This window comes from Phyllopteryx taeniolatus, chromosome 9 (genome assembly GCF_024500385.1).
Source record: "Phyllopteryx taeniolatus isolate TA_2022b chromosome 9, UOR_Ptae_1.2, whole genome shotgun sequence".
In the NCBI taxonomy this organism is placed as follows: domain Eukaryota; kingdom Metazoa; phylum Chordata; class Actinopteri; order Syngnathiformes; family Syngnathidae; genus Phyllopteryx; species Phyllopteryx taeniolatus.
In genome coordinates, this window is record NC_084510.1 from 13630577 (window position 1) to 13657226 (window position 26650).

Here is a 26650-nt window from a genome sequence, read left to right on the forward strand (position 1 = left end):
AACCCACGCAGGCACGGGGAGAACATGCAAACTCCACACAGGCGGGGACGGGGATTGAACCCCGCACCTCAGAACTGTGAGGCCGACGCTCTAACCAGTCGCTCACCGTGCCGTGTTTTTTTTTTAAACAGCACATTTAACCACCTCCATTGAATCCCATACTACTTTTTGTTTTCATGAAAAGTACGCCAAGAAAAAAAATGAATACATTTCATAAAACCAATCTTAGAAACCATTGCAGTTTAAATGGCTTCTTGGGTCAGAGGATAAAAAGCATCAGTCTCTCACACACACACACGTGTGTGTGTGTGTGTGTGTGTGTGTGTGTGTGTATATATATATATATATATATATGAAATGTACCATTTGTTAACTTGCTATCACAATCATTCTGTATTAAATCATTTTAAATCAATCATTTCCAGCATAACTTTACAATCCTGACAGTATGTTCAGGCTTAATGAGGAATTGTCATTCCTAAATTCTTTAGTACCTTGGCTATACTAGAAAAATTAAATCAGAAGACGGAAACGCTCAGAAAAATATAAAGTAGAATAGTAGATGCCAAAACACTTATGGTATACAACTCCACACCCATGCATGCATCTATAAAATCCTCCCAACCACACAGAATATCAATAAGGATAAGAATAAAGATCTTATTAATATTCAATATCACACTCTCATGTCTACATAACAGGAAGCTCCCATCACTGCTCTGGGCTTCAGATGGTCCCATCACAAAATAAAAAAAATAAAAAAATAAGTAGCAATAGTAGCTACAAATTTGGCATTAGCACTATTTTCGTCCCATGCTTTGAGCTGATATGTGAGACAATGTGACAGGTGCCATGCACAAATAATTGGAATGAATATCAGCACAACGAATAACATAATATATAATATATATTATTATATTATATATTTCATGAAAATTTGCATATTTACGATTAACAATGGATTGATTGTCGGCAACGTTGTATTTGAACATGAGTCAGCCTGAGTAGTGTAATTAATGCTTTATGCAGACGTGGTTCAGCTCTCACTTAATTCAGCTATCACTTAATGGAGAATGTTGCCATAAAGCATCTCAGTAACACCACAGTGAATTCCATCAAAGGTTATCTGGCATGCTGCAGAAAATGTGTTGCAACACGTTGCTGTAAATATCAAAGGTTATTTGGCATGCTGCAGAAAATGTGTTGCAACACGTTGCTGTAAATATTAAGGCAGATAATGGTTATGTATGCAGAGCATAAGGATGGTGTGTCTACAGTAGTGTGTAAAGGTCCAGTTCTGGCAGTGGCTCCTTCCAATAGGTGACGCTGCTGAACTCAGGACACAAAAAGGCAGAAGAGCTGCTCCCGCCAACCTCAGGGAAGAAATGCTCTACCAACTCACCGAGGTGGGTGTACCTGCACCACAGACAATAGCAGTGATCAGGGATGGGATGCTTCTTGGTGTTTCCTACAAATGCTGTCGAAAACAGAGAAAACCTACGAGGACTTGTTTCCTTTGGTCAACTCTTGGATAAGCTCTCCTTTAGGATTGACGGTAAATATCCTGGTGTTGAGCACCCCCACCTGCGTGTAAGCGTAAGCATCCTGCAAAACAATGGGCAATATGAAGCCTCTCCAACAAGTATTACGTATCACTTTGAAATATTCTACCATATTTACTTAATAATGGCCTCCTGTCAAATACACCAAGTGCACAAAATATTCACCAATCGTCCACTTGAATAAATAAATAACTTCGCAACCCAATATAGACACTATCTTTGTTCCCCTAGGGAAATAATAAGAGTGCCACATTTGAGGTAATTATTGCATCACACAATGCCAGAGGAGCAGACAAGGCATCTGTAAAGCTGATTTTAAAGTAGGGTTTAAATAGATTAGTGAGTAGACTCTGAAATAAAATCTGCTCAATACTTCAATTATTAATTCGATTAAAATGAGTGACGGTACAGCAACATTTTCTTCCTTTTTTGGCAGCATGGTGGACGAGTGGTTAGCACATCTGCGGTGTAAATTTGAGTGTGAATGGTTGTTTGTTTATATATGCCCTGCAATTGTGGGAATTTGGGGAAAATATATATAACATTGGTATAAAAATGCAATTTCAATTTACAAACAAAGGCCTGCCCAATAACCTGTAAATCATTCCTCTGTGTGCACTTTGTTGCCACATGTGGTGCAACGATTCATTCATTAAATTAATGTATCGATTTATATTCCTAAGATCCAACTGGATCGATCTCTGCTTGGCAAGATAGCCTTCCGGAAAAAAACACTATATATCGATTTAAATCCTTTTAAAATGTAATCTATCAATTGTATTGCTACTAAAAAATCATGCATTGGATTTACGCATGGCAGACTTTATATGGATGCATGTTTTTTTGCACTTTTAATCATAAAGAATCGATTAAGTTTTCCTGTCTGTGACGTCGCAGGGGATCATGGGAGTATTAAACAGCGTATAGTTTTTTTCTGGCACTATTGAGTTGGCCGGTCTGAGTAGCAAAACAAATCCACCATGAGCCCCTGCGTACTGATGGACAGTGCATGAAAGGAGCACAGCACAAAACAAATGCCAATATCCCCCAAAACCGAAATAGAAGTATAAACACATTTTGGTTATGCAGTAATCAACAACGATCGAGGAAGAAATGTGATGGACATGCTAAAAACATTTTGCTGACCTCGGTTGTCTACAAATTGGGCAATACAAGTAATATGAGGACTTGAAGCCACTAAGATGATGTACAATCACCTTAAACCAAGAAGCAAGCGAGGCAAACATTATTCCGGTACGTTTCATGATTTCTATCTACTTTTAGGTCTTCGCCGTGGTCGCTTTGTGTCCAGTGGTATCCAATTGATAGTTTCTGTGGTCCACCTTTTGTCAGCTCTTCGGGCAACGTGGCCAGCCCATTTCCATTTAAGGCTTTTTATTTTTTGAATGACGTCGGTAACACACGTCTGCTGTCTTATCCAACTGCATCTTTTCTTGTCGCGAATGCTTATTTTCAACATTTGCCGTTCCATGTTCCTTTGGGTTACATATTGTCTTTGTATAACTTTGGCATTCGTAGTCCAAGTTTCACTTCCGTAATTGAGGACTGGTAAAATACATTGATCGAAAACCTCTCTTTTCAAGCAAATGGGAAGATTGTTCTTGAACATAACACTAAGTCTTCCATAAGCCTGCCAGGCAAGCTTTATGTGGCGTTCAACTTCAGTGCTTGTATTTCCATCCATTGTTACAAGGTGGCCTAAATAGATGTAGTTGTCGACGGCGTCTAGGACAGAGTCCTCCTTTTTGATATATTTTTGTGGGCAGTAACGATTGAACATGACCTTCATTTTGCTTTTGTTCATTTTCAGCTTTCTCTAATTCCTGAATACGATGCTGTGGTTGCTCAGCATCGTAGGAGAATAAAATTATGTCGTCTGTAAAACGAAGATGGCTCAAATAAGCACCGTTAATTTTTAGTCCTTCTTCCCAATTGAGCTTTTTAAATATTTCTTCAAGGCAAGCTGTAAATAGCTTCGGAGACAGTGTGTCGCCTTGCCTGACCCCTTTTCCCAGACTTATTCGCACTCTTTCATCATCAATTCGTATTGAACCTGAAGAATCGTTGTATATTGATTGTAGAATGTTGATATAGGTCGGCTCTGTCCCTTGATTTACTAGCGCCTGCAGTATTGAAGCGGTGATGACTGAGTCAAACACTTTTTCATAGTCGATGAAGGCTACACACAGAGACATTTCGCACTTGTGTCGTTCGATCATTTGGTTAACTGTCTGTATGCGGTCCATTGTATTAAAACCGCTATGAAAACCCGCTTGTTCTATCGGCTGTGCTTCACTGAGTTTGATTCCAATTCGTTTGTCCAATATCTTTGCAAAGACTTTATAAATCGTTGAGAGCAGGCTTATTGGGCGATAATTTCTTCGGTCCATTCTATCGCCTGATTTATGTAGCAAAATTATTTTTGCGTCTTTCCATGTCACCAGTACTTCTTGCAAGTCCAATCAGCGTTGAAATAGTTTTACAAGGATCTTATTAAGTTCGTTCCCTCCTGATTTAAGCATTTCAACAGAAATTTCATCCAGACCACAAGCTTTTCCGGCCTTATGTGCAAGCAACCTACTGCCAAACCCTACTTGTATAACTTGTATGCTGAAAAAAAAACATCAGAAGTAGCAGGTAAACCTACTGTTAATCCAACCTGAGATGTTACTTACACTTTATTTAAATAAAGTGTAAATGCATTTGCCAATAATGCTTGCTTATTGTTTATTTATTATATCCATAATTAATTTAACCTGATACCTTTACAAGAAACAAAAGGAATTCAGGAAATTTCACCTGCACTGTCCAGTATCCAGCTCTTTATTTCACAGTCACACTGGTTAAATTTTTGGTTAAAAAGTTACTGAATCTATTTCAAGCCACTGAATCTTTCGGATCGAATCGTGCTAGATGAACCAATATCGTTCCTGAATTGAATCGGCAACAACGAATCGTGATACGAATCGAATCATTGTTAAAACAAATTGATACACCCCTATTAGCCACTAGCTTCTAGATTTTCCTCACATCTTTTCTAGATGAATGAACAGCAGAAATTGTGACACTGGTGGAGCTCAATTCAAAATAGTCATGATTCTGATGAATAACAGAGAACGTGCAGGGGCGCATACATTGGTCCTGTTGCCAAAGGCGGCGTAGAAAGGCTGTCTCTTGGGGTTGAAGAGGTCTCTGATGTCACTGAGACAGGCGATTTTAAACACCTCTGGCTTCTTCTCAATCACCTCCCTGCATAATGGACAACAGACAGTTAATGAACAGTTTTGAGGAGTGATTAACTTCCAATGGAACAAGAAACTTTGCAAGCTAGACCAAAACACTTCAGAATTATACATTCTGAAATTTGTGAGACCCTGAAGAACATGATTTGCCGTACTAGAATAAAGTGTAATTGCAAATCCACTGCAGTAGATGGCACTCTATATCTCTTTCTTCAATGTTTATAAGGATTAGATTAGATTATCCTTTATATACGATGTTATATAGAGGGGTACTCGCGGGGGCTGTGGGTGGGGGTGTCGCAAGTTTTTTTCTTCTTCCTGGGGGGGCCGTAACAGAAAAGAATTGAGAAGCACTGAATTAACCGAACATGCACATTTTTTGAATGTGGGAGGAAGTCCACTCAAGGACGGACAGAAAATACAAACTCCCTACTGGACTCAAACCCTTAACCTCAGAACTGTGAGGCAGATGTGTATTCATCACCATGCTGCCCACATCAGAATGGCATATTCTGAACAAATACATCCATCCATTTTCTATACCGCTTATCCTGTTCAGGGGAGCGAGAGGCACGGTAGACTATTGAACACGGACTGTTCGCCAGCCAATCGCAGGGCACATACAAACCATTCACACACACATTAACACCTATGGGCAATTTTGATTCTTCAATTAACCTACCAGCAATGTTTTTGAATGTGAACACATACAAAAGATATAGAAATGCCCTAGCCAAGATGAACCCTGAACCTGTGAGGCAGTTAAATTAACCAAATGCTCCACCGTGCAGATCTGGAAATTCCCAAAACAATCGTGAGTGAGTGGACCAGTACTTAGGTACCCAAAATTGTACTGAAAGTGAATCTTTGTACCTGTGCAGTGCAGAAAAGAGGCTGCTTGGGGCCAGCAGTACCGGGCCTTTTGGAAGAACAGTGCCGTTGTCGTTGACCCACTGCAGGTAGTTCTTAGTGATGGCAGACATGCCTATAGCCCGCGCAGAACAATACAGGAACTTATAGCCATTTCTGCGACGACAGAAACAGTCATTCAAACAGGTATGCAAATGTATGACCACTGAACAGAAATATGTCAAGAACATGTATTGTGTGTTATTAACAACAATACTTCAAATACAGTTCACCTACTGGTGAATTTTGTGGTAAAGTTTAGCAATGTCTTTGTGTGTCCAGTCTTTGCCAAACTGAGGCAGGATGTGTCCCAGAGCATCAGACCTGTTGGAAAAATACAATTTCTTTAAGAATTGTTATGTTTGAAGTTGTTGAGGTCAATTTGAAATGCAGTATAACACAAGTAGAGACAGCTGTATTTACTTTGTGATGGTGCCGTCTATATCTGATATAATGATGCGATCGTCCCAGTTCCACAAATAGATGGCAGCCTCACAGCGACAGGTGCCCTGGTACTGGGTGGTCACACTGAATATCACCTTGTTAGCTCCTTCACGCAGATTCAGGTTCTCCTGGTTATAAAGTAGAGTGACAAAAGTTGTTCACCCTCTAAAAAGGGTGGAGTCACACGTACACTACTTAAAGGGGTCATACGTGTCTCTTAATTTTTGATACATGGGGGGGGAAAAAAATACACAAATCATTATTATTTAAGGCGCACCGGCGAACAACTGGTTAGCACATCTGCCTCACAGTTCTGAGGACCGCGGTTCAAATCCCGGCCCCGCCTGTGTGGAGTTTGCATGTTCTCCCGTGCCTGCCTGTTTTCTCCGGGCACTCTGGTTTCCTCCCTCATCTCAAAAACAGGCATGGTAGGTTAATTGCTCGTAGGTGTGAATGTGAGTGCGAATGGTTGTTTGTTTATATATGCCCTGCGATTGGCTGGCAACCAGTTCAGGGTGTACCCTGCCTCCTGCCCGATGATAGCTGGGATAGGCTCCAGCACTCCCGTGACCCTTGTGAGGATAAAGCGGTACAGAAAATGGATGGATTATTATTTATTAAAGATGCTCTACATCACGGGTGTCAAACGTACGGCCCGCAGGCCACATCAGGCAGTCCAATCCAGTCCGTGGGCATAGTTCTGCCCGTCAGGGTAGTTTTAGTTCATTTATACATTTTGTCTCTTATTTTGAAAGTGATGCTTATATTTTGACATAAGCACCGTAGAACCGGAAGTGCTCTGACTCGTGTGACGTGACATGCACGGAGCTGAGAGGAAAAAAGAAGATTGGCGTGGGGATGAGGTGGTGGGCGGCAGGTGGTAGGGGGCACACCTCCAATCCATATACAGTAGAAGACATGTGTAACTCCTGCCGGAGCAATGCCAACATGTATCATATCATGTATTGTTTGTTAAGTAATTTCATGTGCAAATGTGCAGTTAAAAATGAGTTTGTGAAGTTAAGTGTTTATTAAAGCCCGGATAAAACGGTTGGGTTACAACAGACAAACAAATCACTGATTTGTGACTTGCGGATGCATTGACCCCATGACAGGGAAAAGCTAAAGGTCACTTCTTTAGTTACATGTAGGCTACAAGCTAATTCGATGCATGGAGAGGGGTTCCTAATTGTTTTTTAAGACTTAATGCTAACCTCGTATAGATTTATTGTTTGTTTTCAGCTCTTAATGGCAACCTACTGGGTGACTCTGATATTTACACCTTATTGAAGTTTCTATTTCCATTTACTGTGAATATGTATGCCCTTAATAGACATAGCAAATAGATTCATTTTGTCTTCATTTTTTTGTTTTCACAAATGTCTGATGTCAAGACTGTGACTATGACGACATGTACTGCATCATCTGTTCACAGAAGGCCAAAAAATGACACTTCAGGAGAAATGTAAGCAGACTTAATATCAAAGGGTATGCTACCTTTTGTATTATGGAAAAACACAGTTCTATGAAAATGATTATCTCCTGTTCAAATATTTTAAGAGACTGAATATTTCAATTTTATCAGTCAACACTTTCAGTCTCAAAGAGGCTGGATTGGTGGCACCCTTTTTTTTGCCACAACTTGTATGTATTTTTATGTATACATTTACAAGGCAGGGGGACTTTAATTCTGAAAAGTGATGAGTCAGTTGAGGTTTCCAGATGGATGTGGAAATGTATGTAAATTTCAAATGATTTCTAAATAAATTGTTTTGTACAAGGTACATATAGTTAATAGATCAACTGTGATCTGTCAGTTGCATGTGTAAATGATAACACTGATTCATAATATTGTTGAAATTGCACTTTATTTTTATGACATTTCAGATTACTCATATTACAGTTTTGAAAGAAGATAACCGATAAATGTGGTTATTTTTCCCAAATGTATTTGTAATTATTTGCACAATTATTTTTTTTGTTATTTATAGCTTATTAGGTCACGGATATACTGGTCTGGCCCACTTGAGATCAAATTTGGAGTGAATGTGGCCCGTGAACTAAAATTAGTTTGACACTCTTGCTCTACATGACTACAATTGTTTGAAAGCACATTTCAATGGATGTCCTCCACTGCTGACAAACATGTATTAGCACAGCTGGAGTTATGCTTGTACTGGCATTGGTGATACGCTGCTTGAGATCATTTTTGTTTTGTATCTTTTTCTGACATATGATGGCCTTTAAATGCCCCCAAAGATAAAAATCAAGTTGGGTGAGCTCTGGGGACCAGGACCACTGCGACCAATCCAAGCATCTGGAAACTGCTGATCTAACCACACTGACACATGTGAATACCACAATGAGATAGAGGTCCATCTTGCTGAAAGTACTAAGTAAGTATCCTCTTTTAGTTGGGATGAATAAATCTCTTCTTACACGTTCAGAAACTTTTTGGCATTAAAACTTCCATTAAAAAAAATGGTCCAGTAATTCTGTCACCCTATATCGCGGCAAACCATCAGTTTACCAGCACCTTCCATTTTGTCAGACTCATGCATTATTCCAATAACGTATGTTTGCTGATTAACCGCTCAATTGAATGTGTACATTTCGTCCATCAGTAAATCAGATCTTGGAAGAAATGTTTGCATCCTCGTTTAATTTGCTCAATACTCATTCACAGAATTTGTCAATCCTGGTTAAATACTGTGGCACATACAATTTGTATGGCTGCCATTTGTTTGTTTTCAAAATGCAGCTGATACTCGATCTGCTGACACTTCTTTCTGCAGACAACCACATTGAAATGTGTTTTCAAAATAATGGTAGTCATGTAGAGCATGATATATATTGTATACTGTAGATAAATATATTTTTAAAAGTATTTATTTTTGCTATGTATGGAATCTTATGGGACATTCTGTATTTTGGATACAAATAATTGGGTCTCTGGAGTACCTGCCCACCCATCAAGTGTGAATTCAAACAGCCAAGTAAATCCTTTGTAATCGGCCTATTTCTGAAAAAGTGTCTGTGAGCAAGCCGTTTTCCACTTCGGCTGCACTGTAACACAACAGTGGGGCGAACTTACATAATAACCACTCCCACACTGAGTGTACGACAATGACTTCGCAGCTAGGCTGGCAAAGGTTCCAAAGCGAAAGACCCACTTTGAAGTCGCGGTTGAAGTGCAATCATGTTCAAACCAAAAGGTCAGCAGAGCTGCGGTGTTAGCATAAATTAGCATTAGGTAACAGTGTTACCAGCGTTACCTCTGATAACCACTTCATATTCGAATGTGCGGCTAAGGTGTTGACATCGGGGTAGAGAGGATTTGTGTTCAGGATCAGCGATGTCTTGCATCACATCACTACATTAATTGACTTGTGTAATTTGGCAGCTTGGCGATGAAATACTGCCTCCACGAGTGATAATGCTATCAAAACTCAACGGGCGCACTTTTTTTTGCACACTCTGGCCTCTGCTTCCGCAAGCAGAAGCAAACAGTCGGTGGCACTATTTTGAAGAAAGCTTGTCACAGACTGTTGCCACAGTTACCTTGAAAAAGTAACTTAGTTACATTACTGATTACTTGATTTCAAAAGTAACTAAGTTAGAAAAAAGTAACTTTTTAGCTACTTTCAACAGCTGCAGGAATATCACTTATCCACAGTAAAAAAAAAAAAAAAGCATTAACTAAACCATACCCATTACTTGGTAATGTACGCCACACAAGTTAAAATTAAAACAGAATGATGTCATCAATATGAACCAATAACTTAAATATTAGTGTAGTTGAAGCCAGTTTAAATGAGCAACTTAGTGCAGACTTGACAAGCCAATACAGTAGTTAAGTATCTAAATGTAAACAAGCACACCATTCTCAGTACACTTCTCTAAAGACTCTTAACTGATAAATGGATCCCGATTGTGGTCCATGAAGCCAACTGTGTGTGCGTGCATTTGTGCGTGCGTGTACGTAAACGTGAAAGTGAGTGGGGGTTGGATACTGGGGGCATACACTCACACACACTATTCCTCCCACTATTGTAATTTTGATGCGAAAAGATAACGCAACTGTTTAACGAGCAAAGCTGTGGGTGACTTACTTACGTGACATCAGCCGTGCAGCGCATTAAACCTGCTCACAGTCCGGATTACGAAGTTGAAAGTTCTCACTTTTCATTGTAAATATTTGAGTATTGTAAGTCCTTCAGTGAGTCAGTCCTTATTGTATGACGATTTATGACCGCGCACTTCGGTATGAATAATCAACCCACACTGCATTGAGCGCTTAACATGCCAGTAAGACCGTATTCTTAATCTGTAAATAAAAAAGTAACAACAATCAAACACACTTTTTACAAACAAAAATAACAAAAATAGTGTTGCGATAGTGAAATTGTGCATTTCTTTGCGCTTTTTGGTACTGGACCGTCAATGTGCATTGTATAATAAACAATCACTTCCCAATCGCTTTTTTTTTCTTTGATGAGAAAATAGTGGTACTCCATGAATGGTTACATGCTATTGAATAGCTGGACTGCGTTTTGCCCGAATCAGCAGCCACAAATTAGTACTTGACTCAAAAGTAACTGTAGTCTAATCACTTTCCCGTGAAAAGTAACGTGTTACTTTGCTCGTTACTCAAAATGGCGGAGTAATGTGTTACACGCATCACTGGTGACAGATAATGTTATGAAGACACATAGGAACTGTTTTAAAATTGTGAAAAAAATGCATGTCTCCTTTACCATGTGTTTCTACTCACTATCTTTTCAGATGTCAGACGAAGTGATTTGCAGTACATCTGAGAGAGACACTGAGTCGTACGAAGTGTGTCTGTCGACAAGCTTGAAGTAATGACAGCTTTTTGAGCAACCCCTGCCACCACATCACCGCCCTCATCCTCAAGTGTGGCTCTGAGGACAAAACACACATGTATCAAATGTCGTTGGATGCGTAGTGGAACTGCACTGCATCATATTGAGATGTTGCAAATATATTTCTCCTGTCCTTCAATATGGTCGCCAAAAATATTTGAAATCTAGAGTGTGTAAGCTCTCTAGCACTGCAAACTATAACGTCAATTATTCACAGAGTTTGACTGATACCTCTCTGAGTACTGGGCATTAATGGAGCAGCTCTTGCATTAAATGTTATTGTAGTACCTAATGTGTCCACTGATGTTATCATGTAGGCTTAGATGGATTCAAAAATATGGTACAGAATTGGAATTATTAATATGCTAAGCGGGCTTCTTTGTTAATAAACATACATGACTGTGCTGGGATCCCCATGCAATATCTCCTCCTCGTCCTTCTTTGAAGGGTCTTGCTGAAACACCAAGAGACAGTAAATGTTCCATTGGCAGAGGCTTCCAACTGGATCAATAAAGTTTTCAACACAAAAATAGCAACCTGGTTGTTGTCCAAGTCTCGTCTCCTCCAGGAGAACCACCAGCGTCCAGACTTTTTGGGCATTTTGTCCTTCACTAGGCTCTCAACTGTACTCTTAAGGATAGAGAACAAAAGAGACATTGGAAAAGAGCTCAGTCATGACCTTGAGTAACTAAAGCCCACACACTGCCTTCTGTTCTGTTTAAATGTCACAGACAAGGGATGTGGGACCAAAGTCCTTCTGTCAATAAACTGCCTTTGGAGGTGGTATAAGAGCTGTGACAGAGTTGGGACAGCTTATGTGTAAAGGGGAATGCTGCAATGCCGGGACAGCGGTGTCTAACCCTCACTTCTCTCGCTCTGTTGCATTAAAATCAACTGAAAGCTCACACTGTTGCGTCAATATCCATATTTGCTGTGGTATAAGACACGGATAAATGTGATGTTTTAGCTATGGCCATTGTGGAACCTCAGTGTAAAACAGGCCCAAGTGAGAACTATTCCAAACAAGAAAACCAACCTTGGGTAAATTCCTCTGGAAAGCCGTCATCGACAAGACCATTGGAGCAGCCACTGCCCAGTTATAATAGCTGATAAACATGAGCAAGAACTTCAATACACAGCAGAAACTAAAAAGCATTCATGATAAAAAGGCTTGAAATTTTACTTGGAGTTGATATATATCACTAGGTTAGGGTCATCAATGATTCCTGGATTGGTGACAAAGTCTTGGTATGACACAGAGTGCTCTAAAAACTTCTCTGGACAAACGGCAAAACACAAATTTGACACTTTCCTTCATACTCTGCCTGAAGAGTGATGATCAGATCACACTAAATCACGCTTACCTTTAGTGATTTGGCTGGTGTCACCCACTTGTCCACAGAGGGACATGCGAACCTCTGTGGCGCAGGAGGCAGAATCTGACAGGTATTCAGTACCGCTGTCCAGCGCGCCCACAGATTGCGGTGACTGACTTGCTGAGCCAGAGCCTTGCTCTATGACAGGTGGGGGGCAACTCTCTGTTTCACTGCGGAGATAACACATCATGGAATCACATTCATTTAGGGAAAACCTAGAAAACTGACACAGCTATTGGAAATTAAATATTACGTTAACTCACAATTGTGGAGCAACAGTAAAAATACTTAAAATCTCCCGGATGGCCAAGCTTCTCACCCTATCTCTAAGGGAGAGCCCGGACACCCTGCGGAGGAAACTCATTTTGGCCTCTTGTATCCGGGATCTTGTTCTTTCGGTCACGACCGAAAGCTTGTGTCCATAGGGTGAGGGTAGGAACGTAGATCAACCGGTAAATAGAGAGCTTCGCCTTTCGGCTTAGCTCGTTCTTTACCACAACGGACCAATAAAAAGCCACCCTTTTCCGACTGAAGACCATGGTCTCAGATTTGGAGGTGCTGATTCTCATCCCAGCCGCTTCACACTCTGCTGCGAAGCGCTCCAGTGAGAGTTGGAGATCACGGTTTGATGAAGCCAACAGAACCACATCATCTGGAAAAAGCAGAGATGCAATACTGAGGCCACCAAACCAGACCCCCTCTATGCCTCGGCTGGGCCTAGAAATTCTGTCCATAAAAGTTATGAACAGACTCGGTGACAAAGGGCAGCCTTGGTGGAGTCCAACCCTCACCGGAAACGAGTCCGACTTACTGCCGGATATGCGGACCAAACTCTGACTCCGGTCGGACAGTGACCATATAGCCTGTATCAGGGGGTTCGGTACCCCATGCTCCTGAAGCACCCCCCACAGGACTCCTCGAGGGACACGGTCGAACGCCTTCTCCAAGTCCACAAAACACATGTAGACTGGTTGGGCGAACTCCCATGCATCCTCGAGGACCCTGTCGAGGGTGTAGAGCTGGTCCCACTGTTCCACGGCCAGGACGAAAGCCACACAGCTCCTCCTGGATCTGAGACTCTCCCTGGAGAGGACCCTCCTCTCCAGGGAGAGGGAGGCTGAGGAGTGTGATCCCCCTGTAGTTGGAACACACCCTCCGGTCCCCCTTCTTAAAAGGTCCACCCAGGAGCTTTTTAACCACTTCGGAGACCTCAACCCCAGAGATAGGAGAGCCCACCTCAGCGAACCCAGACTCTGCTTCCTCATGGGAAGGCGTGTCGGTGGAATTGAGGAGGTCTTCGAAGTATTCTCTCCACCGACTCATAACGTCCCGAGTCGAGGTCAACAGCGCCCCATCCCCACTATACACAGTGTTGGTGGTGCACTGCTTCCCCCTCCTGAGACGCCGGATGGTGGACCGGAATTTCCTCGAAGCCGTCCGGAAGTCTTTCTCCAAGACCTCATCGAACTCCTCCCATACCCGGGTTTTTGCTTCAGCGACCACCTAAGCTGCATTCCGCTTGGCCAGCCGGTACCCATCAGCTGCCTCAGGAGTCCCACAGGCCAAAATGACTCCTTCTTCAGCTTGATGGCATCAGCTTGATGGCATCCCTCACCATTGGTGTCCACCAACGGGTTCGGGGATTGCCGCCACGACAGGCACCGACCACCTTACGGCCACAGCTCCGGTTTTTATTGTTTTTTTTTTTTGTGACGTTTTTTCAGCAGAATATCTGTACTTAGACTTGTCCCATATGTAGCCAATGGATGCAATTCCTTCAGAGGCACAAGCCTTTGTTTAAAGAGACGGAAAAGCCTTTGGAAGATTTCCTCGTTCTATCACGTAGTTTAACAAAAGTTTTCAGAAAATTTAAAAGTCTGCTCTTTTCCTATTCTTTGTGATGCCATATTGAGATTATAACTGAGCAGTGGTGTGCTAAAAATATTGGGATATGAGGGGGCCGTGAAGGATAAAAGCAAATATCCCAAACTGGAAAAGAAGACTAAATTGACAAGGGACATCCTTGGTGCCGATTTATGATGTAATCCACTGTCATAGGTATCTACAGTGTCGTGAAAAAGTATTTCCTGATTTGGTTTCCCCTAATAAATAAAATTACTATTTAGAAACTACATTTGTACTTGGGTTGTCTTTGTGATATATCAAAATGGGTTTGACTATCTGAAATATTCAAGTGTGATAAATGTGCAAAAAAATTGGGAAGGGGAAAATACTTTTTCACAACATTGTACTTACATCCAGCTTTAGTCTTTTTACCTCTTCGGGAAGTAGAGCGCTGCAACCTCAGGATCGAGTGAAGTCAGATCATCCAGGTAAATGCCTGTTGGTCCAAGATGATGATTACGTCTGCCTTTGAAAGTGAATGTGTGAACTTGTAAACATGTAACACGCTACTGAGAGCATACTGACTGTAAGACCAAATTCAAAATGAGTACAAACACACGATAGTTTGATGCTCACCCTTCTTTTTCCCTTGTTGCTCCTGTTTGGTTGTTAACTCAGTGCAGTTTATCAACTCCTCAGCAGCAATCCAGCTGACCCGATTCTCTTTAGCGTCAGCTTTTGGAGAAGCAAAGTCCGCCACTTCATCCTCCTCCCCTCTCTCGGCACAGGGATCTATCCTACTGTCGCTCTCACTGACAGAGTCGCCACCAGTGCAGCCTTGTGGACTGTGCTCAGTCTGATGCGTATTTGAGGATTCTGCCCAAACGATGCTTCCGTTGTTTGCAACGTTTGTCTCGATCAAAGCGTCTTGGCTTTCTTTAATTGGCTGACTGTTATTATTAGCTTGGTCATCAGCTGCATCATTAATGCCACCAACATGGGCAATACTGACTGTACCATCTTCATGGGCAAGGGCTTCAGTCTCATCCCTCTCTGTTAACGACTTTGACAGGTCACTAAGGGTTGAACTGGTAAAGGTAAGGGGTTTATCAAAGGTCAGAGGCATCGTTTCTAAGGCGTAGTTACTCAAGTCTAGAGACTGAGACCTGGGTTGTGGTCTGACCACAGTAACCCGGCCCTCTCTGCTACAGCCGTTCACAGACTCATTGCCCATGTCAAAGGAGTCTTGCCTCTGAATGGTGCGAAAATGAGACGATTCAGAGTGCTGGAACGCCACTGATGATCTTTCCGATTGACGTGGCTGTAAAGGGAAAAACAGACAAAAGGAACTTTGACGTTGGTACTCTCAAAAGCGTGGCTTCTACAAAGCACACACGTGTGAGTCCTGCCGCACCATGGGAAAGCCTCCCCAGTTCCACTGCATCAGTAACCCAGAGGACTCATGGTTTTTAACCACAAGCTCAGAGTCACTCTTTGGAGAGGATGGGCGGCTGTCGAACACACTGGTGAGATAAGGAGGAATAAGTGTTACTGCCTTTAGTATGGTTCAAATACTTAGAGAAAATGAATCTCCCACTTTTCTACAGGTGATTGGTCTCCATCTGAGTGTCGATGAGTATCTTTGAGCCCCAGCTCCTTCTCAGTTGGCTCCTCAGACAGTGAGTAGTACACTGACTTACTTTAACACACAAACAAAGCAAAGTGACCCCAGTGTGAGAACAAACACTATGTCGGGTTGGTCCATACAATTTTCTGCCATTTCTATTCTTGTGATACGATTTACTGCCACTAAAATGGTTAAGTATTTATGGAGTGGGATTGCTCGGCCATTTGTTTGTGTACACCACGTTAAACCCAACATTTTAATCTAGTATACCGAGAGCTACAAGAAGGAAAAGTGACATAGTATTTTTCCAAAGGGTCCACCATGTCAGTTGATTTGTTATTTCAATGCTAAGACTTACATTATGTGTCAAAAGCAGCAAGTGGTGAACATACAATGAGTTTGTGTGAGGTGAGGAGTTGGTAATGTTTCCAAGCAAAAACATGCTTTTTGGTCATTAGGTAAAATTAGGAGCGCATTTTGACAAAACAATTACAGATCCCTCACGTCTAACTCAACAACACAACCAGCCCATACCACTGATGATGATGATGGGGGAAGATTCCATTGGCATACAGAGAAAAATAAATCTTGTTGCACTCCATATTTGTTTGTCTGACCATTTGTTAGAGTAGCAGGACACTTTCTGGTTCATGGAAAATGATCAAAACGTTAGGTGACCCAGATGGGAGTCAAGGACCAACCATTTGCATTCTGTGGCAGGGAAATGATTTTATCATGCCTCAAACCACAAAAACAGAAATAACTTTCTCTATCCAAATTTGTTTGGCTCATCGGCCACCTCTTAACCAAGTTTAATGAAAATAGGTTTTGCTTAATCTTGTTAAACAAACAGATTCCACACACTGAACAAAAATTTAAATGCAAGACTTTTGTTTTTGCTCCCATTTTTCGTAAGCTGGACTCCAAGATCTAAAATGTTTTCGACATATACACAAAAGGGCATTTCCCGCAAATATTGTTTATAAATCTGTCTAAATCTGTGTTATTGAGCATTTCTCCATTGTCGAGATAATCTATCCCACCTCACAGGTGTGCAATATCAAGATACTGATTAGTCAGCATGATTGTTGCACAGGTGTGCCTTAGGCTGGCCACAATAAACGGCCACTCTGTAATGTGCAGTTTTGCTTTATTGTGGGGGTCAGAAAACAAGTCAGCATCTAGTGTGACCACCATTTGCCTCACGCAGTGCAACACATCCCCTTCGCATAGAGTTGATCAGGTTGTTGATTGTGGCCTGTGGAATGTTGGTTGTCCTCTTCAACGGCTGTGCGAAGTTGCTGGATATTGGCAGGAACTGGAACACGCTGTCGTATACGCCGATCCAGAGCATCCTAAACATGCTCAATGGGTGACATGTCCGGGGAGTATGCTCGCCATGAAAGAACTGGGATGCTTTCAGCTTCCAGGAATTGTGTACAGACCCTTGCAACATGGGGCCATGCATTATCATGCTGCCACATGAGGTGATGGTCACGGATGAGTGGCACAACAATGGGCCTCAGGATCTCGTCACGGTATCTCTATGCATTTGAAATGCCAACAATAAAATGCGCCTGTGTTCGTTGCCCATAACATACGCCTGCCCATACCATAATCCCACCGCCACCATGGGCCACTCGAACCACAACGTTAACATCAGCAAACCGCTCACCCACATGACGCCACACACGCTGTCTGCCATCTGCCCTGAACAGTGAAAACCGGGATTCATCCGTAAAGAGAACACCTCTCCAACGTGCCAGACGCCATTGAATGTGAGCATTCGCCCACTCAAGTCGGTTACGACGACGAATTGCAGTCAGGTCGAGACCCTAATGATGATGACGAGCATGCAGATGAGCTTCCCTGAGAAATTCTTTGGTTATGCAAACAGATCGTTGCAGCAGCTGTCCGGGTGGCTGGTCTCAAGACGATCTTGGAGGTTAACATGCTGGATGTGGAGGTCCTGGGCTGGTGTGGTTCCACGTGGTCTGCGGTTGTGAGGCCGGTTGGATGTACTGCCAAATTGTCTGAAACGGCTTTGGAGATGGCTTATGGTAGAGAAATGAACATTCAATTCACGAGCAACAGCTCTGGTGGACATTCCTGCAGTCAGCATGCCAATTGCACGCTCCCTCAGATTTTGTGACATCTGTGGCATTGTGCTGTGTGATAAAACTGCACAATTCAGAGTGGCCTTTTATTGTGGTCAGCCTAAGGTACACCTGTGCAATAATCATGCAGTCTAATCAGCATCTTGATATGCCACACCTGTGAGGCGGGATGGATTATATCGACAAAGGAGAAATGCTCACTAACACAGATTTTGACAGATTTGTGAACAGTATTTGAGGGGAATGGTCTTTTGTGTATGTAGAAAAAGTGTTCGATCTTTGAGTCCAACTCAGGAAAATTGGGACAAAAACAAAAGTGTTGCATTTATATTTTTGTTCAGTATAATATTGTTTTCCACTTATTAAGTAATAACACATGGATTAACTGAAATCCATTTTGTTCACTGACCTGACTTGCAACGGTGTGGTATGTTTATCTAGACTCTCTTGTCCGCTATAATCTCTCTCCCACTCCTTGTCTTTTTCTTGCTCATCCGCAGAGGAGCTGCCCTCTTCTCTTTGGTAACTATCTGAGCGCACGCGTTTACGACGACGCCTCTTCCTGCGGGTGCCGGAACCAGAAAGAGAGGATGCGTCAGTGGTATCCTCTGTGTCTTCTGGGGCATCAAGAGGAATTGGCGAAGTGCAAAGATGGGCTGGAACTTCGGCCTGTAAGGAATTAATGCATTAATTAAAAACAAATAACTAATAATACCCTGATTGATTCAGTCAAAATCTCTAAGGCTGGATTTACACTGCAGACAAAAGTGCCCAATTCGAATTTATTGCCTACAAACAATAACAAATAATACAAATACAACCCCAATTCCAATGATACAACCCCAATTCCAATGAAGTTGGGATGTTGTGTTAAACATAAATAAAAGCAGAATACAATGATTTGCAAATCATGTTCAACCTATATTTAATTGAATACAATACAAAGACAATATATTTAATGTTCAAACTGATAAACTTGATTGTTTTTAGCAAATAATCATTAACTTAGAATTGTATGGCTGTAACACGTTCCCAATTTCCGATACCCCTCGCCCTCATTAGGGCCGGGGCTGAGCTGGAGCCTATCCCAGATGACTTTACGCAAAAGGCAAGATACTGGTCATCAGTCAATCGCAGCAAAGCTGATATTCACACTTATGTGCAATTTAGACTCGTAAAATAAGATCAAATTTATGTTTTTGGAATGTGAGAATACGCTGGAGGAAGCAGGAGTGAGTACACAGACTAAAATCACAGACTACACCGGAAGGCCAGAGGCAACATCTGAACCCAGAACCTAAGAACTGTTTGGCCACTTGAACGATGTGGTGTGAATCCAGTCTTATGCGTTTGTTCATCTTACCTCCAAGTTTTCATTTTGTTCAACAAAAAAAGCTTCACCGTTGTCCCCTAGTTTCATGTGCAGGTCCACTGATTCTCCATTTATTTCAATGTCCACCTACACAACAGTGAAAGTAAACTGTAAAATATAACAGAATAGTGTTAAAAAAGGAGATATGCTGAACTTACAACTTTCTCCTTGGAGCGAAGCACACCCATTTTGCCAAAGCGGACATGAAAGGGGGAACACTGGAACGCCCCATCTGGTTGTCGCACCACGATGACATCAATCCCACCAGTGAGAGTGGCAGGGTTAAGGCCAGAATACAGCTCCTTGACTGTCACATACACAGTCTCTGCCAACTGGCCCACAATATTCATGGTTTGGGACTAGACACCAAAAACAAAGTGGGAAAACAGTAGGAACAGAAGGGACACACAATGACTGCATGTTCTGTTGTTTCACATGGCCTTCACTGACATTAGGTCATGGGATTAACCAATATGAGCAACCAACAAAGACCAGTCTCTTAAATGGATGATACAGCAGAATTTGAACATCCCGAAAGGGTATAATTTCAGTTCAACCAGAATCTTTTGGACATACTGTACGGTATAGGCTTCAAAAGTCATGTATTACATCAAATCTTGTGAGAAATCAAATCAGTGAGCATTTAAAGGCTAAAGTTAGTTTTGCTTTTGCTTTTGGTTTGCTTTTTTGTGTTTCTTTGTGATGCAAACATAGAAGACAAAAAGTGGAATGATAACCATAAACCAGCAAGGGAAGAACTTACTGCAACATAGGAAAAGGTCCAGTTGTTCAGTCCAATATGTACGACAAAAAATACATACTTAGCAGGTTCACTTCTCTTTATATTTATATGACAGTCAAGAATAGTAAAATGTTGCTGAAAACATTGCCGATGGAGTTAAAGGATTTATGATAATAACAGACAGTTTGAGCCAGGAATGACTAATTCACTTACTTTAAATTTAAACAACTCAGAAGTCAAGCAGCAACAGTTCAACATTATACACTAAAAACTTTGGGAACATATTATGAATAGCTATTTAAAGGTCAGCTCTCGTTGGGAAGGACAGTATTAACGCAGCCACACAGTAATACCACCAACAAAACAAAAATTGTGACAGCCCACATTTGTTTAGCTCAGGATTCAGAATATAGACCACATTCTTCTCTGCAAGCCACAACAGGCTTAAACAAGCTACTCCACAGCTTTGACAGGGAAATTACTTGCTTCCGCTGTGCTAGACTGGTATCAGCATTTTCTGCCATAGTAATTCATTAGCTGCTGACTCAATTTTTGAACTTCAAATTTAACAGGAAGGTTGAATATTTGGATTCACAGAAACTCAATACATTCCAACCACTGTGCCAGAGTACCTTAGTGTGTCGTGAGAAATCAAGGAACTCGAAATCATTGGACTTTTGTCATTGTTTTTAAATCAGATGGCACAAATTTTAATATCGCTGTTATTTTTTTTATTCTTTATTTGTATTTATTGTATGACTGTTGTTGTTATGTACTGTAATTTCTGCTGCCTCTTGGCCAGGTTGCTTTTGAAAGAGATTTTATATCAATAAGCTTTAACATTAAAATATTTATTTATTTGTTTTTTTTTTTGTTTTTTTTTAATTAAAACAAAAATCATTATCATCATCAGGTGTGTGGGACATTATCCAATTTCATTTACTGCTATTGATATGAAAATTATTTTAAGTTTATTATAGCTTACCAAGCCTGACTGCCATAATAAAACTCAACAAGAGTTAACTCAGAGCTGTTAAAGATTTCTGTGTTTCCTTTATTGCTGCTAGGCTATCAGCTTTGTATTCAACTAAACAGGCCGAAATTTTACACTGGTTAAGTAAATTATTTGCTCTGCAGCATCACGTGTCATATATTTTAAAGGGTTTGGTCTTACCCACAGTGATGGATGCAGATGTTCCTTCTCAACCCGGCTGCGACTCCTTAACCTTTTCCCTGCCATTCCACACCACCATTAAAGCCTCGCACCTTTAATGTACACGCCAGGCCCTGGATGCCTAGGTAACGCTCCTCTATACTGTTCATATTACTAATCAGTTCTCAATGGTAAATTTGGGTTTTCTTCAATCATTCCAAAGTAAGACTTACGAAATATTTATGCCACTCACTCACTCAGCTCCAATTTGCCAAATTGCACTGACAATTTTATAGTCTGCGGTCACATCGTTGATCAATCGCGTGAGTAACACTGTGCTGTGAGTTTAGGGCAAAATCATCCATCTATGAGAGAGTCCTAGCACATTCAAACACGCTCGCTTCCTCTGTGGTGCACAATTTAACACAGCTCACATAGACAGCCACTATCCAGTTCCTACTTCCTCACTGATGCCGCACATGACTGCCAAACCAGAAATTTCTGAGAGGCTTAGACAGGCTATTCAACCCAGACTGGCATGGAAACACAGGACATACAACTCATCAGTCAGTCAGTCCATTTCTGGACCTGACTACAGGTCATGCGAACTGAGGGCTCAATACAGCCGGAGGAATTTGTAGGAAAGCCAGGTCCATTTGGGAAGAAGTCAAGCGAATAACAAATAACATAGACGCTGCTGCCTGTGGGAAAAGACCAATCCAAGAAGTAAGATGATCAATATGTAATTTAGTCATTTGATTCAATGTAAGATCTTAGTTGGCCATGTGATCCACTAGTGCGCCACTGTTGTCTGTGGTCACAAGGGCTCGGATTCACCCTCAAAATCCATCCACCCATCCAGCATCCATTTTCTGTACCGCTTATCCTTATAATGGTCGCAGGCGTGCTGGTGTCTAACCCAGCTATCTTTGGGCGAGAGGCGGGGTACACCATGAACTGGTGGTCAGCCAATCCCAGGGCACATATAAAACAATCATTTGCACTTACATTCACACCTAAATCCCAATTTGTTATCCGTATTGACAGTAACGAATGACTTCTGGATCAGAATCGAATCGTTACTCCTTGTACTATTCCAAAAAAAAAAGACGTCATAGTCCAACAAATGAAATAGCAAATTTAAAGGTGCAACGATTAAACGACAACTAATGGATTAACAAATCAATAATGATTTCTGATAATAATTTATAGAAATCCTCTGAGGTCCCGGGTTCAAATCCAGCCTTCCTGTGTGGAGTTTACAGTTTCTCCCTGTGCCTATGTGGGTTTTCTCCGGATACTCTGGTTTCCTCCCACATCCCAAAAACATGCGTGGTAGGTTAATTGACGACTTGAAATTGCCCGTAGGTGTGAATGTGAGTGCGAATGGTTGTTTGTTTATACAGTATGTGCCCTGCGATTGGCTGGCGACCAGTTCAGGGTGTACCCCGCCTCCTGCCCGATGATAGCTGGGATAGGCTCCAGCACTCCTGCGTCCCTTGTGAGGAGAAGCGGCTCAGAAAATGGATGGATGGATGATAAAAAGCAGACTGATTAGCATTGTGTTTCATCAAAATAAGATATTTGCAAACCTCTTTTACTTTTGAAAACAATTATCAACATTTTTGCTTATTTACAGACCAAACCAGTAACTAAATCATAATCAATTTATGTTTGCGCATTTTTTGCACGGTCAATTTGAAATAATGTCCTGTTTTTGAATAAAGGGATGGAAAGCGTCCCCAAATTTTTGTATTTTTTTTAACTGATTCATCAAAAAAGAAAAAGTTTGTATTTGTTTTAAAGTAAATGCGGTGTGGCAGCAGTTGCAGGTCTTGTTAGAATAAAGTGAGTAGTATGATATTCTAAGAATCATTCAGCTTCGAGTCTGAAAATTCTAAGAATCATTCAGATTCGAGTCTGAAAATTCTGATTTGCCGCCCACTCGAATCCCAATTCGAGTCACCACCGATTCGTGCACAGCCATTGTGGCCACTGACTGAATGACTGATTATTATTTAAAGTGATGCTCTACAGCAGCAATTTCCAATCTTTATGGAGCCAAGGAACATATTTTACAATTGAAAAATCTAACGGCACACCAACAAACAAAAATGTCACAAAAAGTGGATGCATTAATTCTTGTATGTACTTCCTGCCATCTAATAGAAGACCATTCATTTGTTCTGTTTGTCACTATGCCTCACTGGCATAAATAGATGAACAAAGATACATTATTTATTGTAAATATAATTTTTTTGAGCAATTAAGTAAAATTTTATAATTTTCCACGGCACACCTGAAGAGCGCTCATGGCACACTGGTTGGGAATCACTGCTCTACAGAAACTGCCAGTATTGTGAGACCAAGATAACAATAGTCTGCTTAGTTCAATGGTTGTGACAAGAGATCAGAAGTAGTCTGATGCAGGAATGATAATGGGGACAATTGGAGGGTTTAAATTTTAGTATAATCATGCTACTAGTGCTTATAATTCATGTATAAAACCAAATCAATCTTCACTATTTCAAGCATGGTTGTTTTTTTAAACCTCAAACTGATCCTAAAGCTAAAAAGCACAAAAAAATATACAGTACAGTGAACCACCACCTATTCGCGAACCTGCCTACTCCCGTTTTTTTTTTCTATGAAACCTAACACATGAAGCTAAAACGCACCTATTTGCACTTAGCCGCGTAATTTTGTGCTCTTTCTGTAATGCCTAAAGATGCTGCCTAAACAGCCTTTTCTTCGAAGGCACCGTGTTAACTAACAGCAGAGTAGCTAGGGTGATAAAAGCTGGCTTGCTTGACAGCAAACAGAACCATGAGGGAAGAGTGCAGAAGAGGTCCGACGGGCAGGCAAGGCTCCTTGTGAACACAGGGTGTGAAACTTCTTAAGCTGATGCAGAGAAATGTCCGGATTGCTATTGTCAGTGGTGGAAGTTAAAAGCTGGTAACGGCAAGTTGCTCAACATAATTTACAGTAAATGCAGAACTAAGTCATTTGCAATATATGCATTTAGAAAATGACGGTATCTACTGTATGTATCTCTGATTTTAAAAAGTTATAAAATAGATAAGGGAAAGTAGTAACTGGGTGTTTTACAGGTTACAAAGCAGTGACGTAGCGGCACCCTTACAGTTTAAGTGGATTTTTTTTTTCATTCATGTGAATGGAGTGGCCGCGATGACCCTCGCTATTTCTTCCACCACAGTTACATTAAAAATTACAAATATAGTATTGTATAAGTATTGTTGTAAAAAAAAAAATAACATACAGATACTTCAGAGAGTGTACTTTTATGGCTCTGTAGTGGCTGAGACTCCACCGCTTGAAATCCGGAAAAGCCTTGTAGCCGTTCTCTGAGTTGAGTGGGCGGGTTACAGCCACGAAGTGGTCAGGTATAATATATGAATATAATTACCAAAACTACATCACACTGTTTGCAAGCAGTTTTGGTATTTAAAGGCTTTTGCATTCAAACGACAAACCACATAGATGTCAAACTGAAACCTTGTCACAGAAACATTTTGACCATTGTTATGTAAAAAACAGTATGTGTGGTCTGATCATTATGTTTTTAAAATTGAGACCACAGCCTATGAAACATAACTTTTAATGACAATTATTAATTAGAATCAGTACTTCTAAATAAAATAACAAACCCCACAGAGTGATATAATTAGAGGACACAGGAGGAATGCGGATTTTGTTCACATCACTTTCTTTACTTGTCTCTAACACAAAAGCCACATTTGTGCTGGTGTTTTTCAAATTACAGTCACCTCTAAGCAGACGCTAACCAACCAACCAGACAAAATTGTTTACTGCCTATTTAAAGGGCAACAGGACTGCGCTCAGCTACTTTATTAAGAACATAAAGAACAGGATTACCCCTCCGGTGCTATCTAGCTTAATGACAACTCATAATCAAACTTGATTTTGTTTCAATTAAATACAACACAACACAAGCTACATTCATATTGATTGCGGTTGGGGTTCCACTCCCAGTGTACTACTACACACTACCCACCACCAATGTTATCAACCAAGATGACGTTTTCAAACTATTCAACAGACTGGTCTACGATATTAAATGCTACTAATCCAATCCTGTTATTGTATTTTGTCAGAGCTAAGTCATAATCACACTTAGCACATCTTGAAAGGAATAAGTGAGCGGCAACCTCAAATGTTACAGTACTAAACAAACATAAAATATTTCCGATCATCAGCGTACTCTTAAGAATATTTAATATTTTTAAATGTCGAAAATGAAAATACAGATAATTAGTCTCACACAGATGACGAAAGTACAAGAAAATCACCTTTTGGGACGACGTTCAATTGACGAAAGAGTCTACCATCCTGGACACTTCCGGTTGTACAATGTATGCACGTGACACCAGCAGCCAATCAACAACCAGGGAAGCGATAGACCCGCCTACGACTTTGAGCGAGTCAGTCTGGAGTTTGGCCTCCAGATTGGCATTATCTCTCAAAATAATTACAGCTCCTGCGATATAAAGAGTTTTATACCAGGTCGACATAAATACCTTACCCACAAACATGTATTATAATTTTCTGCAACACTCCATATTTTGTGATCGAGGAGTGGTGCCAGGCGTGTAACTTGGCGTCATTTTGTGTCCTCACCTTTGTGTGAGCAAGACGGTGAAGTAATGCTTCTTTGTACTCCACTCTGTGACGTGGGTTACAGCGTGTGTTCTTTTGTTTGTTTTATTTTTTTTCTTCTTTCCTTTGTTTTTTGTTTTTTTTAGACCGACACATCTAATTGACCGCTGTGCCTCATCATTATCATCAAACAAAATGTGAACGACAGCAATAAATAGCAATATCATAGACGTAAACATGAATAAAATGCAATATTAGGGGTATATTGAAATGAAGGTCCCTATTAAATGTGTCAATCATGTCCATATGTTTTCAGGTTAGCTTTCATGTAAACAAAAAAAATTAAACCCTTACATGAGAGAAGGTGAAGGTAATATTTTATAGGTTTTTGTGTTTGTTCAAAACTATCCCTTTAACTCGTATGATTTTATGCTAAAATAGTTATTTTTCAAAGTTGTTAAACACGGTTTTATCCAGCAGAGGGCGGTACTGTATCTATGAATAATGAGCTCTTTCATTGACGTTTACCGTACGGTACAGTATTTTTAAAAAGAAAAAGGGCAAAAATACGCACACAGTGAAAAACGTCATATATGTAAAAACCGGCTAAGTTAAATAAAACACATACAAAATCATAAGTATATCTTAGATGTAAAACGTTATCTTAAATAAAATAATGTTATGTTCAATATACTAATTGGAATCTGTCAGGGGGG

General features: G+C 40.8%; 1 protein-coding gene across 4 annotated transcripts; it reads right to left on the reverse strand.

Annotated features, from left to right (window-relative positions):
• Positions 1-534: 534 nt before the first annotated feature.
• On the reverse strand, positions 535-25768 carry zgc:123305. Of its 4 annotated transcripts, none has more exons than XM_061786114.1 (20): positions 25628-25768; positions 19560-19760; positions 19393-19488; positions 18439-18698; positions 15883-15984; positions 15700-15808; positions 14922-15606; positions 14718-14811; positions 12429-12610; positions 12248-12341; positions 12101-12170; positions 11602-11694; positions 11460-11518; positions 10953-11103; positions 6158-6306; positions 5972-6058; positions 5699-5851; positions 4718-4832; positions 1502-1605; positions 535-1416 (listed from the first exon to the last, which is right to left on the reverse strand). In XM_061786114.1, the coding sequence occupies exons 2-20, from the start codon at positions 19749-19751 to the stop codon at positions 1272-1274; spliced, it is 2940 nt and encodes a 979-aa protein (XP_061642098.1). In that variant the 5' UTR covers positions 19752-19760; positions 25628-25768; the 3' UTR covers positions 535-1271. The 4 variants fall into 4 exon arrangements, with proteins under 4 accessions (XP_061642098.1, XP_061642097.1, XP_061642095.1 ...); XM_061786113.1 differs by lacking the exon at positions 25628-25768 and adding an exon at positions 21318-21684 and having other exon boundaries at positions 14718-14781; XM_061786111.1 differs by lacking the exon at positions 25628-25768 and adding an exon at positions 21318-21680.
• Between the last annotated feature and the right edge of the window lie 882 nt (positions 25769-26650).